General features: G+C 43.2%; 2 protein-coding genes across 4 annotated transcripts in view; both read right to left on the reverse strand.

The window, feature by feature from the left end:
* Positions 1 to 1,726: 1,726 nt before the first annotated feature.
* On the reverse strand, positions 1,727 to 11,916 carry naxe (NAD(P)HX epimerase). 3 transcript variants are annotated; one of them, XM_017722763.1, is made up of 7 exons: positions 11,856 to 11,916; positions 10,515 to 10,699; positions 10,088 to 10,196; positions 8,844 to 8,954; positions 7,856 to 7,966; positions 4,451 to 4,598; positions 1,727 to 2,098 (listed from the first exon to the last, which is right to left on the reverse strand). In XM_017722763.1, exons 2-7 carry the CDS (start codon positions 10,676 to 10,678, stop codon positions 1,896 to 1,898), a joined length of 846 nt encoding a protein of 281 aa, XP_017578252.1. In that variant the 5' UTR covers positions 10,679 to 10,699; positions 11,856 to 11,916; the 3' UTR covers positions 1,727 to 1,895. The 3 variants fall into 3 exon arrangements, with proteins under 3 accessions (XP_017578252.1, XP_017578251.1, XP_017578250.1); XM_017722762.1 differs by having other exon boundaries at positions 11,787 to 11,907; XM_017722761.2 differs by having other exon boundaries at positions 11,751 to 11,898.
* A 2,342-nt stretch (positions 11,917 to 14,258) lies between these two features.
* The window catches only part of mreg (melanoregulin), a 13,755-nt gene continuing 11,703 nt past the window's right edge, over positions 14,259 to 16,310 (reverse strand). Inside the window, exon 5 of the mRNA XM_017722760.2 lies at positions 14,259 to 15,870. Coding sequence (XP_017578249.1) covers positions 15,670 to 15,870 — 201 coding nt within the window. The 3' untranslated portion in view covers positions 14,259 to 15,669. The remainder of the gene's footprint in view (positions 15,871 to 16,310) is intronic.

Consider the following 16,310-nt stretch of genomic DNA (forward strand, 5'->3'; position numbering starts at 1 on the left):
AAGACGAGATATTTAATGTTCAAACGGATAAACTTTATTGTTTTTTGGCAAATATTCACTCATTTTGAATTTGATGGCTGCAACACGTTCCAGAGAAGTTGGGACAAGGGCGTGTTTACCACTGTGTTACATCACCTTTCCTTTTAACACTCAATAAGCGTTTGGGAACTGAGGACACTGATTGTTGAAGCTTTGTAGGTGGAATTCTTTCCCATTCCTGCTTGATGTCCAGCTTCAGCTGCTCAGCAGTCCAGGGGCTCCGCTTCATAATGCGCCACACATTTTCAATGGGAGACGGTCTGGACTGCAGGCAGGTCAGTCTAGTACCCGCACTCTTTTACTACGAAGCCACGCTGTTGTAACACGTGCAGAATGTGGCTCGGCATCGTCTCGCTGAAATAAGCAGGACGTCCCTGAAAAAGACGCTGCTTGGACGGCAACAGATGTTGCTCCAAAACCTGTATGTACCTTTCAGCATTAATGGGGCCTTCACAGATGTGCAGGTTACCCCTGCCATGGGCACTAACACCCCCCCACAACATCAGACATGCTGGCTTTTGAACTTTGCGCTGAAAACAATCCAGACAGTCCTTTTCCTCTTTGGCCTGGAGGACACAACGTCCATGATTTCCAGAAACAGTGTGAAATGTGGACGCATCAGACCACAGGACACTTTTCCACTTTGCGTCAGTCCATCTCAGATGAGCTCGGGCCCAGAGAAGCCGGCAGCGTTTCTGGGTGGTGTTGATATGTGGCTTCGCTTTGCATGGCAGAGTTTTAACCTGCACTTGTAGACGGAGCGACGAACTGTGTTCACTGACAGTGGTTTTCTGAAATGTTCCTGATCCCATGTGGGAATATCCGTTACAGAATGCTGTCGGTTTTTAATGCAGTGCCGCCTGAGGGATCGAAGGTCACGGGCATTCAGGGTTTGGTTTTCTGCTTTGCTGCTTACTTGCAGAGATTTCTCCAGATTCTCTGAATCTTTTGATGATATTATGGACTGTAGATGATGAAATCCCTAAATTCCTTGCAATTGCATGTTGAGAAACGTTGTTCTCAACAATGTTGATCACAAAGTGATGAACCTCGCCCCGTCCTTGCTTGTGAACGACTGAGCCTTTCAGGGATGCTCCCTTTATACCCAATCATGACACTCACCTGTTTCCAATTAACCTGTTCACCTGTGGAACGTTCCAAACAGGTGTTTTTGAGCATTCCTCAACGTTCCCAGTCTTTTGTTGCCCCTGTCCCAACTTCTTTGGAACGCGTTGCAGGCATCAAATTCAAAATGAGTGAATATTTGCAAAAAACAATAAAGTTTATCCGTTTGAACATTAAATATCTCGTCTTTGTAGTGTATTAAATTGAATACGGGTTGAAAAGGATTTGCAAATCATCGTGTTCTGTTTTTATTTGTTTTACACAACATCCCAACTTCCCTGGAATTGGGCTTGTATTAAAGTGTTTATTCTTTTACATAAATGGCTGCAACTAACAACTGCAATTTCCCCCTGGGATCAATAAAGGATTCTGATTCTGCTTAATCATGCAAAGGGTTCTTTGAGTGTTCCTGGTTATATAGAGAACCATTTTCTCATGTAGTAAAGAACCCTTGAACTCATCATTTTTAGGAGTGTACATCACATTGACCTCATGAATTCAATTAAAGAATAAAACAATTTTTCTATGGAAGATTTCAGTGGAATAACGTAGACATACACAGTCAGCAGTGAGAGCATTTAATGATTAAAGTATCAACAAACTTTCATTTGAAAAATATTTCACATCCATAAACCACCTTATAATCTCTCAGTTCAAAGCAGTGGTGGTTTGTAACTCAAGGTGCTCAGAACTTTATTCTACATACACACCAGATTAACTCGTCCTCGTCCTCAGCTGAGCTGGTAGACACACTCGGTGCCGGGATACTGAGGCAGCCTCAGACCGTACTTCTTCTCCAGTGCCGGAGGAACGAACCTCCCTCCCAGGTAATGATAACGTCCTTTAAAGTGCTCTGCTGCTTTCTTCGGCGCGGTGAGGGAGATGAGCATATCCGGCTGGATCCCGTCAGGGCTGCCCTGTTCCACATCCCAACCTGGAAAATCAAGTCAAAGTTTATTTATGTGGCACTTTTTACAGTTGGTGTTGTCACAAAGCAGCTTTACAGAAAAATCAGAGTCTGAGCCCCCATGAGCGTCGCCAGTGGAGACAGTGGCAAAGGAGAAACTCCAGAAGAGAAACCTTGAGAGGAAGCAAGACTCAAAAAGGGGAGCCCATCCTCCTCTGGACCACGCCGGACAGCAAACAAGAACAGGGAGGACAAAATGAAATCGAGCAATACAGTAATCCTCATTTATGAGTTTCAAAAGCCCTGGAGTTAAGTTTACCAGGCATGTCTAACACAATACTGAGCAAATATCAGGCTTTAAGGTGGCTCCCAGGTGTGATGGGCAAAATGAAGCTTTGATTTGAGGTGTGGAAACATCTGACTCTCAATAACTGGCCATCGTTATAACTGGCTCATTCTGACCGTACAGTGTAGCTCAGTATTTTCTATTCACCATAATAAACGATTAAACTGAATAAAAACGAATGAACAGTCTTGTTTCAAGCGTATGACAATAAGGGAAGAAATGCAACTGGAACTTTCAGTAATTATTAAACGAACAACTATATCAATTACAACAACAACAACAACAACAACAACAACTATTAATTATCGATTATTTTTTATCACGTTCTGGGAATAAAATAACTTCTATTGCTCATCATAGGGCTGGACAATGTGACCATCTACACCGATCAGGCAGAACGTTCTGACCACCTCCACTTACTGTATAGCTGCACTCTGTAGTTCTAAAGTTACAGACTGTAGTCCATCTGTTTCTCTGATACTCTGTTCTTCAGTGGTCAGGACCCCCATGGACCCTCATAGAGCAGGTACTGTTTGGGTGGTGGGTCATTCTCAGCACTGCAGTAACACTGACGTGGTGGTGGTGTGTTAGTGTGTGTTGTGCTGGTCTGAGTGGATCAGACACAGCGGTGCTGCTGGAGTTTTTAAACACTGTTTCCACTAACTGTCCACTCTATTAGACACTCCTACCTTGTCGATCCACCTTGTAGATGTAAAGTCAGAGACGACAGCTCTTCTGCTGCTGCACAGTTTGTGTTGGTCATCCTCTAGTCCTTCATCAGTGGTCACAGGACGCTGCCCACAGGACGCTGCCCACAGGACGCTGCTGGCTGGATATTTTTGGTTCTCAGTCCAGCAACAATACTGAGGTGTTTAAAAACTCCAACTGTGTCTGATCCACTCAGACCAGCACAACACACACTAACACACCTCCACCACGTCAGTGTTACTGCAGTGCTGAGAATGACCCACCACCCAAATAGTACCTGCTCTGTGAGGGTCCATGGGGGTCCTGACCGCTGAAGAACAGGGTAACAGAGTATCAGAGAAACTGATGGACTACAGTCTGTAACTGTAGAACTACAGAGTGCAGCTATACAGTAAGTGGAGCTGATAAAGTGGATAGTGAGTGTAGAAACGAAGAGGTGGTCATGATGTTCTGCCTGACCAGTGTACATTGTTATTGTGATAAATTATTTTACAATACAGAATGCTTTTCTGACCCACTGACTGACTCATGATAGAGTAAAATTAGTCTGTGTAACTGGATTTAGTGCCAAATACTGAATACAAATCATGTTCACAGTTTTTGATAGTAAGACTGTTCCAGCTGATCAGATGTCTGAAAAAATAAATCGTCACGTGTCGTTAAAATTTCTTGATATTATATTTGCACCATATCGTCCACCTCCAGCTCATCATCTCCCCAGCCTTGGAAAAAAATGCCTTCACAGGAAACTGATGTTGGTTTATGACTCTCTCTTCTGTCACAAAAGCCCTGAATTGAGTTTTTTCCCCATTTAAACCAGTTTAAAAGAGCCAGCAGTGTTTCTGGGCTCCTGGGACGATTGACTTGGGCAATGTGTCAATCACAGGCCGAAGATCCACGTTTCAGTGGATCAGTGACACAAGCCTCGTTCATCTCTGACGGTGTGACTTCATATGCTTACTGTCATACACTGGAAACAAGGCTTCATTCGTCTTTAGTCACTTTAATAATTTTTGTTATGATTGGACAAGACATACATAAGAAATACAGCGTGCAGAAGGAATGAGCCAGATAAAACACACGGCCAGTAGATGTCACTAGAGAGACGGGCGTCAGACGAGAGCAAACCCGTCGTTGTAAAATGCTTTATTACTTTGAAAGGTGAAAAATTTTAATATTAACAGCAACTTAAGGCAGATTTTCAGGCACTCCATGTGTGTCTAATCACCACTCATATTAAACCGTGTGAACTGTTACACTCCTTATTCTCACCACAGTCAAGTCAAATGTGACCGGTTTTACTGGTTGATGCTGGACCGACTGACCTGAGGGGATGTCCACACTGGCGATGGGAATGGTGACCTTCTTCAGTGTGGACAGGATCCTGCCGAAGGGCTCTCGCACCGCACCTTTAAAGCTGAAGCCAAAGATTGCGTCGACCACCACATTATAAACGTCATCAATCTCATCTGCCTGAAAGACAAACAGAGAAAACGTTACAAGCGCTTTACCATCTCCAGCTCAGACCTCACTGGATCGTCTCCATCAGATCTTTTCTACAGATTCTACTTTATTAAAAGTGACTAGCCACCAATCCAGTTTGCACTGAATTCCTAATGGGGCTTTGAAAGCATCAGTCATTGTTATGGTATCCCAGGGGGCGGGGATGGGGGAGCAGCTAAGTAGTGCACTACTTTTTGTAGCTAACCACAGATTTCTGTAGCTAGTATCTGTAGCGCCTGCAAATTTTAGTGTAGCTATAGCGAAAAATTTCACTACAGGCTTCAGGCGATCCAGGAAAAATCTGAACCACAGAGCGCGCCCGTTAACTGGGCCACAATGACCGAGGGCTCAGGGGTCGCAACCCAAAGGTTAAGAAGAGCCGTTTTGTCCTTTCAACAAAAATGAGACAACATCGTGTCTGTTTTATCATCTTGGCTGTGAACGTGTCTCAGTGTGTGCTGATGTGCTATTATAGACTAAAAACATAATATAAATAAACGCATAATAAACGCAGACTGACTTTGCTCTGCCTCAGCCTTCAGCTCAGCTACAGCCACTTTTCTCACATCTCCAGCAGGAAACCTTTCAGCAAAAATAGCTGGAGGTTCTTGTAAAATGTCTCTCAACGTTCAACTTTTTATGAGAAGCTGCTCATTCACCAGCTTCCTGTTTGACTTGGCCCGTTCCACCTTAAATGTCATGTAACTGAGGCACCATTTAAGGTGGAATGGGGAAAAAGTGTCAGTTTCTCGATGCAGATTAAATGCATCAGGAAACCAGCTGGAGTGAATATAAAAACACATTAGTTTATTCGTCTACAAATGGTCGATGTTCGCCTTAAATCTCTCTCTTTGCCTTTTCATTGTCTGCATTGCTGTGTGTCCAGCAGTCAGTTCAGCGTTAAAGGTTGGTGAATTAACAGCTATGCATTAACTCCAGCAGTTAAGACCATTTGTTGTTAAAACAGTGTTAGAATTTGTTATTTTACCTAAAAATCTAATTCAGCTGTGGAGCCACAAAAGGGCAGTTAAAGAGCCGTTTGTTGCCGAGCCCTGGCGAAAAAAAACATTGACTAATAATAATAATAATAATAGACTATTACTAATAATACTGTGCAGAGCCAGCGGCACTGATGAGGATTTTGAAGCTGTGTGTTACTGAGGTTTAAAGGACTCTGAATGTCTGTGTATTTCGCTGAAATGTTTAAATTGGAACAGTTTTATTTCAACAGTTGCCAGTGCTTTGCACAAAATTCTCCGGTTTGTATTCGATTATTTTTGCTGATTTTTATTGGGGGAAAAAACAGGAATGATTGACTTTCCCTTTACTTAGTCTATGTTTTTGTTGGATATCACGCCTTTGGTTGTGTAAGTTTGATTGTTGGTTGCAGTTAAAGTCACTTTTTGGTGTTTTTTTTGTGTATTTGCAGCTTTTCGGTTGTTTCTTTCTGGCGCAGGATTAAACGCCGTGCCTTGTTTACACTGTGAGTTGGGCTTGTTTGGTGTGTCAGATCAAGATTCACAAACATTCTGATAATCACGCTTTGAAAGTAGCTAAAAAAGTAGCCATTACTCTTTCTTGAAAAGTACACTATACTTCCATAAGTGTTCACTCCCCCATCCAAATCATTGAATTCAGGTGTTCCAGTCACTTCCATGGCCACAGGTGTATAAAGCCGAGCCCCTAGGCCTGCAGACTGCTTCTACAGACATTAGTGAAAGAATGGGTTGCTCTCAGGAGCTCAGTGAACTCCAGCGTGGTGCCGTGATCGGACGCTACCTGTGCAGCAAGTCCAGTCGGGAAATTTCCTCACTACTAAATATTCCACAGTCCACTGTCAGTGGGATTATAACAAAGTCTAAGTGATTGGGAACGACAGCAACTCAGCCACGAAGTGGTCGGCCATGTAAAATGACAGAGCGGGGTCAGCGGATGCTGAGGGGCATAGTGCGCAGAGGTCACCGACTTTCTGCAGAGTCAATCACTACAGACCTCCAAACTTCATGTGGCCTTCAGATCAGCTCAAGAACAGCGTAGAGAGCTTCATGGAATGGGTTTCCATAGCCGAGCAGCTGCATCCAAGCCTTACATCATCAAGCACAATGCAAAGCGTGGAATGCAGTGGAGTAAAGCTCCGCCACTGGACTCTAGAGCAGTGGAGACGAGTTCTCTGGAGTGACCAATCACGCTTCTCCATCTGGAAATCTGATGGACGAGTCTGGGTTTGGCGGTTGCCAGGAGATGGTACTTGTCTGACTGCATTGTGCCGAGTGTAAAGTTTGGTGGAGGGGGGATCATGGTGTGGGGTTGTTTTTCAGGAGTTGGGCTCGGCCCCTTAGTTCCAGTGAAAGGAACTCTTAATGGTTCAGCATCAAGAGATTTTGGACAATTTCATGCTCTTTGAAAGAACAGTTTGGGGATGGAGTGGAGACTGTGAGCCAGGCCTTCTCATCCAACATCAGTGTCTGACCTCACAAATGTACTTCTGGAAGAACGGTCAAAAATTCCCATAAACACTCCACTCCTAACCCTTGTGGAAAGCCTTCCCAGAAGAGTTGAAGCTGTTATAGCTGCAAAGGGTGGGCCGACATCATATTAAACCCTATAGATTAAGAATGGGATGTCACTCAAGTTCATACCAACCAATTTTTTTTGGAAATATAGTGTAGCTTAATTGTAGCAGCTACAAATTGTGGGAAAGTAGGTAAAGTAGCTAACTACTAAGTTTTCAGGAGCTATTCCGACCCTGCCAAGTGGTTGTTAGGGTGTTGACAGGTGGTTGCTATGGTATCCCAGGCAGTTGTTAGGTGGCTGGCAGGGTGTTGACAGGTGTTTGATAAGGTATACAAGGACATTGCTAGAGTGTTGCTAGGTGGTTGCTATGGTATCTCAGGTGGTTGCTATGGTATCCCAGATGGTTGCTAGGGTGCTGCCAGGTGGTTTCGCTATGCAGCTGCATATATCTGGTCAATTTGACCCGGGAACATTATTGTTGCTTCTTACATTTAAACATAACATCTTTTCATTATGAGAACATTTCCTGATGAATGGACCAAGAGAAAAAGTCCAAAATGACACGGAATTAAATCACATTGTATTAATGCACATAGAGGCCTGTTCCATAAAGTTACACTTTCTGGAGATACCAGGTTTTGTTACAGCAGAGACAGTGTGTTGTTTGTGCTTGGGGACGTTCCTCAGAACTCTTAACGTGGCTGATCTGGTACCTCAGGCATCTCTGACAGGAAGTTTATCTCCATCTTCTCACATTGAGTGGTCAGGTTCTGGAAGAGCTGTTTGTTTGGCCGCTTTGGGTACAGAACAGCGGGTTCGTATCCCTGTGGGTTTGACACACACAGAAAGGGATCAGTACAGTCGACCTGAGACTTACGTAAACACAAATAGTTAATTAATTATTTATTAATAGACGTATGTGGCACCAGCCAAAGTGTCCCCAAAGCACAGAATCGTGATATAATCCAGTTTCTTTTGAAAAGCCTTTGTTTTATTCCATTTCTATCATTCTCAGCACTGCAGCGACACTGACGTGGTGGTGGTGTGTTAGTGTGTGTTGTGCTGGTCTGAGTGGATCAGACACAGCAGTGTTGCTGGAGTTTTTAAACACTGTGTCCACTCACTGTCCACTCTGTTAGACACCCCTACCTTGTCGGTCCACCTTGCAGACGTAAAGTCAGAGACGACAGCTCATCTGCTGCTGCACAGTTTGTGTTGGTCATCCTCTAGTCCTTCATCAGTGGTCACAGGACGCTGCCCACAGGACGCCGCCCACAGGACGCCGCCCACAGGACGCCGCCCACAGGACGCCGCCCACAGGACGCTGCTGGCTGGATATTTTTGGTTGGTGGACTATTCTCAGACCAGCAGCGACACTGAGGTGTTTAAAAACTCCAGCAGCACTGCTGTGTCTGATCCACTCAGACCAGCGCAACACACACCAACACACCACCCAAATAGTACCTGCTCTGTGAGGGTCCATGGGGGTCCTGACCACTGAAGAACAGGGTAACAGAGTATCAGTGAAACTATGTGGTCAGTGGAGCTGATAAAGTGGACAGTGAGCGTAGAAACCAGGAGGTGGTGTTAATGTTACGGCTGACTGGTGATGTGAAGTCTCCAGCTATGTGGTTTCTTCTACAAATATCTATTATAACAGCGCAGCAGAACTGCAATAGAAGGAAGAACAGAAATACTTACGAACAGTTTGAGGTGGCGAGCGCACACCAGCCCGTCGCCTCCGTTGTTGCCCGGGCCGCAAATCACCAGCACTCTGGGTGGGCTCTTAATCAGCGCCTGCAGGGGATAACCCTGAGAGACGGACATGCAGACAACATGTGAACACCACGGTCTCGATCATACCGTGTGCTAAAACACATCTACAAGTCTGCACCACCTCAATGAAGACCTGGACGAGGACTGAGCTGGCCGAGAGAAGTTTTGGGGATGTGTTAACAGAAAGGACATCAGTGACTATAGACGTCTAGTGCTCATTAGCAACGTTAGGCCTGAAGCTCCAGAGCTAAGCAGCGAAATTTGGACATCAAGACCCGGTCCCATTTCACCCCTCATCTCTTCCTCTCCTTCCTACCCCTCTGGTTCGCAGGTTCTCATCTAGGGGTGGGGTGTCCTGATGAGCGTTGAGATAGGGGGTGGGGTGAAGTGTTGGGGCCACATGGTCCTCTAAACGGAGGTTTTTTAAAGACTCCAAAAAGAGAGATATGAGGAAAAACAGAAAAAGCGGACGAGACGGAGAACAAGAGACCAAAGAAACCCACAAATGTGAGAATTTCTCCGTTAAAAAATGACAGTAACCATCATATTATATTAGTTTAATGTCATTTCGGTGTATTTTGGTCATTTTCTTACAAGCATAACAAGCATTAAACTACACTGGAGAATCTGGAGAATCTCTGACTTCAGCTTCATATCACTGAAGAATTAGTGGGGGTGATAATAAATAACTGCCCCCCTCTTTGAAGGCGTATGATCCCTAAATGTAACTAAAGCCCAGCAGTGAGGAGCTGAACTTTCCCCTCCTCTGCTGTCCCTGCAGACGGGCAGGGTCGCCCACAGAGCGGCGCTAGTAGCTGATAATGAAGTGATGCTCTTTTATTAGAGGGTCTCATTTCAGAGGAAGATCTCAACCACTGCCCTGTAGCTCAGGAACAAGGGGCAACACTCGAAAACAAGGGGTAGGGGTAAAAAGAAGAAATAGGACTGGGTTTTGATTGATAAAACATATGGTTTAAACAGAAATTGTGTAAATATGATGATGAAGATTATTGTTATTATTATTATAATGTAAGCAAAATGAACATATATAGGAAGAAATTACAGATTTGGGCTGTGTGGGATTTTAAAGAACTTTCTGAAAAACGATTTATTTAGGGTTATGAAGGGTTGAGGTCTTTTTGCTAAAAGTGTAAAACGTGGGTGTTTACCTTCGTCACGGCTGTGGCGCAGCTGAGTCCAGCGAGTTCCATCAGCTGGTCCACACTGAAGCTGTACTCTGAAAAAAGCTCTTCGTCGATGCGCTGAGCTTCTTCCTGCCTGTAAACACAGACGAACGCCCTCGTTCAGGGTTTCTACTACAGCTGTCTGATACCCCACCAACCAGCATGGCACTAACAGCACATCCAAATGGTCTTCTCATCTTCGCCTGGAGGTCCTTTACTTCTCCGTTTTAAATAATTACGGTCCACACTGACCTGTAGGGGGCGTACTGAATGGATAGACAACATACCGTGCACTGCTGTACCCCTACTAATGAGCTACATGTCAACCATGGGGGAAATTTGATGTTTCCTCTGAACTTCTCCTTTAAAGCTGTGTGTTGCGGAGTCACTCTGGCTTGATTGCCATACGTACCCTAAATATTTGATGGTGCTCGCCATCGTGCAGGCCTGTCTAGCGGAGGACACTCTGTAGGTATTTTCACACGCATGTGCATACGCTCCCCTGTGGGCGAGGACAGATACCCCTCGTGACGTCACGAGGAGACCGAGACCAAGCAGAGCTCTCACCCCCAACATCCACCTGCACCCGCACAGCACCTGGAAGACAAGACTTATTTTTATTATAAAAAAGTCAAAATAACAATAACGTTTCTAATAAATCTGACACATTAAGTTATTACTATGAGATATGAGACTGCATTAGGCAGCATGTTAAAAATCTTTTAGAGTGGTGGTGATGGGAACCAGGCGTCGCCATGACTACAACACAGATATAGACACTTATTTACCATCCAGAACCACCAGAGAACCTACACGAGTCTTCTGAGCTTTATATGGAATGTTGATGATGGGAAAATAGTGGAAAATCTGGAATAATCAGTTTTCTTTGGGGACTATTTTGCCGCACAGCGCCATGCATGTCTCACTCCACCATGAATGGAGTTGAAGTTCTCTAAACTCTCATAAAACAGCGTCTCAGTCATCAGGCAGTGAATTCAGAACCAGTTCATGTAGGAACTTTCTGTGAGGAGCTTTTAGAGGGACGTCTGGTTCCCATCACCACAACTGTGAACAGTTCTGACTCTGTAAGTTTATCTAGAACAGAGCGTTTCAGTCCAAACCGCTTTGAACCGCTCGGTTTACATCTGGACCACTTATCTTTATGCAGAAGCTTTAAACAGGGTAGAATTTCCCTTTAATGAGCTGACTAGCAATATGCGGGACATGGGTTCTTTAAAAGCAGGATTAAGATGATATGACACAGCAAAAGACAACTGGACTCGCCTGTTATTCTCCCTGGTGAAGGTTTCACTCATTAAAACCAACAAACTGGACAAACTGGCTGGGGTTAGTTTGCTTCTTGTTCGAATTTTCCCGTTCCACCTTAAATGGTGCAGCAGGTCCATTCTGACACATTAGGCCTCGCGGCGCCAGACTAGAACTGATACAGCATTTAAGGTGGAACGGGGAAATTCGAACAAGAATTATTAGGATTCGATAAAGAGCAGCTAAATCGTTATTAATGTTAAATATTAACTTACATAAATGTGCTATAACGTTATTAGGTACAAGTCAAGCCACAGCTTCGCCCAGAAAACAACTTAATTTAATTTAAACCCTGCAAGTTCTGATCACAATTATTATGAACCTGAATTATCGCGTCCACATTTCCCATTTCCCTCACCTCAGCCGAGCACCACAGAACAGCGCACAGACCAGCTTTAGAACTTAACTCGGGAAAAATATTTCGTACCAATGAAATAAAAGTCCTGTAGCTGTGCGGAGGGACAGTGACCCTGACGGCTCTCCACAATGGCGGATGAGCATTTCAAAATAAAAGTCAGGATAAAAAAATTATATTGTTTTTCTTTTCGTCTGGTCAGCGCTGAGAACTCACTCGAAGCATGAAATGTGATTTAATGCATTAAACTCAGCTAAATATTCTTTACATTTGCGTTTAATTAAACATTCATCTTTTTATTGATTGATTACCCACTGATTGCAAGGCACTCCTCCTCTTCCTCCCCCTTAAGATTTAAAAGCAAACTCAGTACTGCTGCAAGAAAAGAACTGCCCCAGAAACTATTCTGATGAAGATCTCTGTTCAAACCACGTTGCATTTTATAAAGAATGCAGAATGCAATTACTTTTTAAATGTTTAGGAGAATCATTTTAGAGTATCCAATAATTCTTTAAAAATACAACCTTATAAATAAACACCATCAATTCTTGTTTCTTAACTACACTATATTTTCACACGCATATGAGCTTGAGTGACGTCCCATTCTTAATCCATAGGGTTTAATATGATGTCGGCCCACCCTTTGCAGCTATAACAGATTCAACTCTTCTTGGAAGGCTTTCCACAAGGGTTAGGAGTGTGTTTATGGGAATTTCTGACCGTTCTTCCAGAAGAGCATTTGTGAGGTCAGACACTGATGTTGGGTGAGAAGGCCTGGCTCACAGTCTCCACTCTAATTCATCCCAAAGGTGTTCTATGGGGTTGAGGTCAGGACTCTGTGCAGGCCAGTCAAGTTCTTCCGCACCAAACTGGCTCATCCGTGTCTTTATGGACCTGCTTTGTACACTGGTGAGCAGTCATGTTGGAGCAGGAAGGGGCCGTCCCCAAACTGTTCCCACAAAGTTGGGAGCATGAAATTGTCCAAAATCTCTTGGTGCTGAAGCTTTAAGAGTTCCTTTCACTGGAACTAAGGGGCCGAGCCCAACTCCTGAAAAACAACCCCACACCATAATCCCCCCTCCACCAAACTTTACACTCGGCACAGTGCAGTCAGACAAGTACCGTCTCCTGGCAACCGCCAAACCCAGACTCGTCCATCGACTTGCCAGATGGAGAAGCGTGATTGGTCACTCCAGAGAACACGTCTCCACTGCTCTAGAGTCCAGTGGCGGCGCTTTACACCACTGCATTCCACGCTTTGCATTGCACTTGATGATGTAAGGCTTGGATGCAACTGCTCAGCCATGGAAACCCATTCCATGAAGCTCTCTATGCTGTTCTTGAGCTGATCTGAAGGCCACATGAAGTTTGGAGGTCTGTAGTGATTGACTCTGCAGAAAGTCGGTGACCTCTGTGCACTATGCCCCTCAGCATCCGCTGACCCCGCTCTGTCATTTTACGTGGCCGACCACTTCGTGGCTGAGTTGCTGTCGTTCCCAATCGCTTCCACTTTGTTATAATCCCACTGACAGTTGACTGTGGAATATTTAGTAGTGAGGAAATTTCATGACTGGACTTGCTGCACAGGTGGCGTCCGATCACGGTACCACGCTGGAATTCACTGAGCTCCTGAGAGCGACCCATTCTTTCACTAATGTCTGTAGAAGCAGTCTGCAGGCCTAGGGGCTCGGCTTTATACACCTGTGGCCATGGAAATGATTTGAACACCTGAATTGAATGATTTGGATGGGGGAGTGAACACTTATGGAAGTATAGTGTGAGTTAAACTCAACATACGGCTATTTTACCAACCCTAAAATTCCTGCTAAAGCCTGAGTAGACTGATAAATCAATGTGATCAGTTATTAATCTCAGCGTTACTGAGCTCTGCTAAAGCCTGAGTAGACTGATAAATCAATGTGATCGGTTATTAATCTCAGTGTTACTAAGCTCTGCTAAAGCCTGAGTAGACTGATAAATCAATGTGATCGGTTATTAATCTCAGTGTTACTGAGCTCTGCTAAAGCCTGAGTAGACTGATAAATCAATGTGATCAGTTATTTATCTCAGTGGTACTGAGCTCTGCTAAAGCCTGAGTAGACTGATAAATCAATGTGATCGGTTATTAATCTCAGTCTTACTGAGCTCTGCTAAAGCCTGAGTAGACTGATAAATCACTGTGATCGGTTATTAATCTCAGTGGTACTGAGCTCTGCTAAAGCCTGAGTAGACTGATAAATCAATGTGATCATTTATTAATCTCAGTGTTACTGAGCTCTGCTAAAGCCTGAGTAGACTGATAAATCAATGTGATCAGTTATTAATCTCAGTCTTACTGAGCTCTGCTAAAGCCTGAGTAAACTGATAAATCAATGTTCTGAGCTCTGCACCAGACCAGAAGCTGTAAGTATCAAAACAGAGGAGTATTACAAACATAACAAACCCAGCAACACAACACTGGATACAGAAGATACATTTGCTCCAAATTATTTTATTTATTGGTTCAATCACAATTCAGTTTATTTATATTTCATATTTATTTGGGTTCATTCTGGCCGTTGGTACATTATGCAAAAATAATTGTTGAATGAATTACATAAAGCTGAGAAGAATTAAGCATGAGCTATGTTAACCTCAGTAAACCACTTAGCCCAACTAAACTTTAAAAAACTTGTCTAAGTCTAACCTTAAAATCAGCTTTAAAAAATAAAAAAGTCTGAACCTTAAAATTAACCAAAAACCTGAAAACCACCCTTAAAACTATCTTTGGGCTAAACATAAAACCAGCCTGAAAAACTAACTAAACCCTGAACTAGCTTAAAACTTAAAGCTAGCTTTAAATATTAGTCTGAGACTAAACCTTAAATCTAGTTTAACACTTAAAACAAGTCTAAGAAAGTAACCTTATTCTGAACCTTAAAATTTGCCTAACAGTAAAAGCCAACCTTAGGCTAAGCCTTAAAACTATTTTAATCCTTAAAACTAGCCTTCCAGTAAAACTTAAAACTAGCTTTGCACTTAAAACTAACCTTAAAAGTTAGCCTTAGACTAAACATTAAATCTAGCTTAAACCGTACAACTAGCCTTAAAACTACTCTTAGGCTAAACCTTAAAACTAGCTTAAAGTTTAAAACTAGCCTTAGAATAAAGCCTTAAAACTAGCCATAGACTAAAACCTCAAACTAGACTTAAATATTAACCTTAGACTGAACCATAAAACTAGCCTACCACCAAAACAAGCTTTTAAAACCAACCTTTCCCTAAACCCTAAAACTAGCTTAAACTTTAAAACTAGCCTTAAAACTGGCCTTAGACTAAAACTTAAAACTAGCCTTAAAAAATAGCCCCAGACTGAACCATAAAACTAGCCTACCACCAAAACAAGCCTTTAAAACCAGCCTTTCCCTAAACCCTAAAACTAGCTTAAACCTTAAAATTAGTCTTAAAACTAGCCTTAAAAATTAGCCTCAGACCGAACCATAAAACTAGCCTACCACCAAAACAAGCCTTGAAACCAGCCTTGCCCTAAAACCCTAAAACTAAAACCTTAAAACTAGCCTTAAAACTAGCCTTTAAAACTAGCCTTACCTTAAACTCTAAAACTATCTTAAACCTTAAAACTAGCCTTAGACTAAACCTTAAAACTAGCCTTAAAACCTGCCTTACCCTAAACCCTAAAACTATCTTAAATCTTAAACCTTAAAACTAGATTTAGACTAAACCTGAAAATTAACCTTAAAGCTAGCCTTAGACTAAACCCTAAAACTCCCCATTCTCCACCTTAAAACTACAGTCTTACCTTCTGTTAGCATTAGTCTTAGTCCTTAAATCTAAACTTACTCCTCAAGTCCTGTTGCAGTTGCTAAGTAAGTTTAGCTGAAAGTTCTTAATCTTGTCCACTGATCTCTCCTTCATCATCATCATCGTCTTCCTCTCCTCCAGAAATGTTCTGTTTCATCAGGGACAGCAGGTACGGCAGGTTTATGGTTCTCGCTTCGTCTTCATCATCATCATCATCTCTAGGTGGGTAGAAACGACGAGCCTTCGCCAGAAAATCATCTGCAACGTCCAGATAAATCAGCCGGTCCTGAAAGGTGGAAACAGGCAGGTTTAGGGTTTTTACCTTCGCAGAGATACTGTGTCTCTGAGTTCTCAGAGATTCTCTCATTCAGCTCATGATCTCATATGAAGCTTCTAGCTGACGTCACTGGTGTGACCGACTTTATTCTGAGGTCACTGTGAAACAATAGAAACACAAATGGATTAAATTCCATATTTTAGTGGACGTTCCCTGATGGACAGCGTGTGGTTTGGGTTTTATGGCCACGAAGATCTAAAAAATTGTAGCCTTTAAATGTGGCATCCAGCCCCGCTCTTGATCGGGATCAGCTATCGGCTGATCGTGCTGAAAGTCGATCAGCGAATCGGTATCGGCCTCAAAAACACTGATCGGTCCATCTCTGAAAATAATGACTCCCTGTCTCACTTTATTAGCCTATGAAACATTAACGCCTTCCTTTGTGCTGT

This window comes from Pygocentrus nattereri, chromosome 27, assembly GCF_015220715.1.
Source record: "Pygocentrus nattereri isolate fPygNat1 chromosome 27, fPygNat1.pri, whole genome shotgun sequence".
Lineage (NCBI taxonomy): Eukaryota > Metazoa > Chordata > Actinopteri > Characiformes > Serrasalmidae > Pygocentrus > Pygocentrus nattereri.

What these genes read in the sequence shown, in the direction of transcription:
- naxe (XM_017722761.2), bottom strand. Translation starts at nt 11,777, where the DNA reads ATGGGAAATGTGGACGCGATAATTCAG. An exon ending in GCGCCACAGCCGTGACGAAG is followed by an intron (nt 8,955 to 10,087) that starts GTAAACACCCAC and finishes TCCGTCTCTCAG; the next exon opens with GGTTATCCCCTGCAGGCGCT. An exon ending in CTCGCCACCTCAAACTGTTC is followed by an intron (nt 7,967 to 8,843) that starts GTAAGTATTTCT and finishes TCAAACCCACAG; the next exon opens with GGATACGAACCCGCTGTTCT.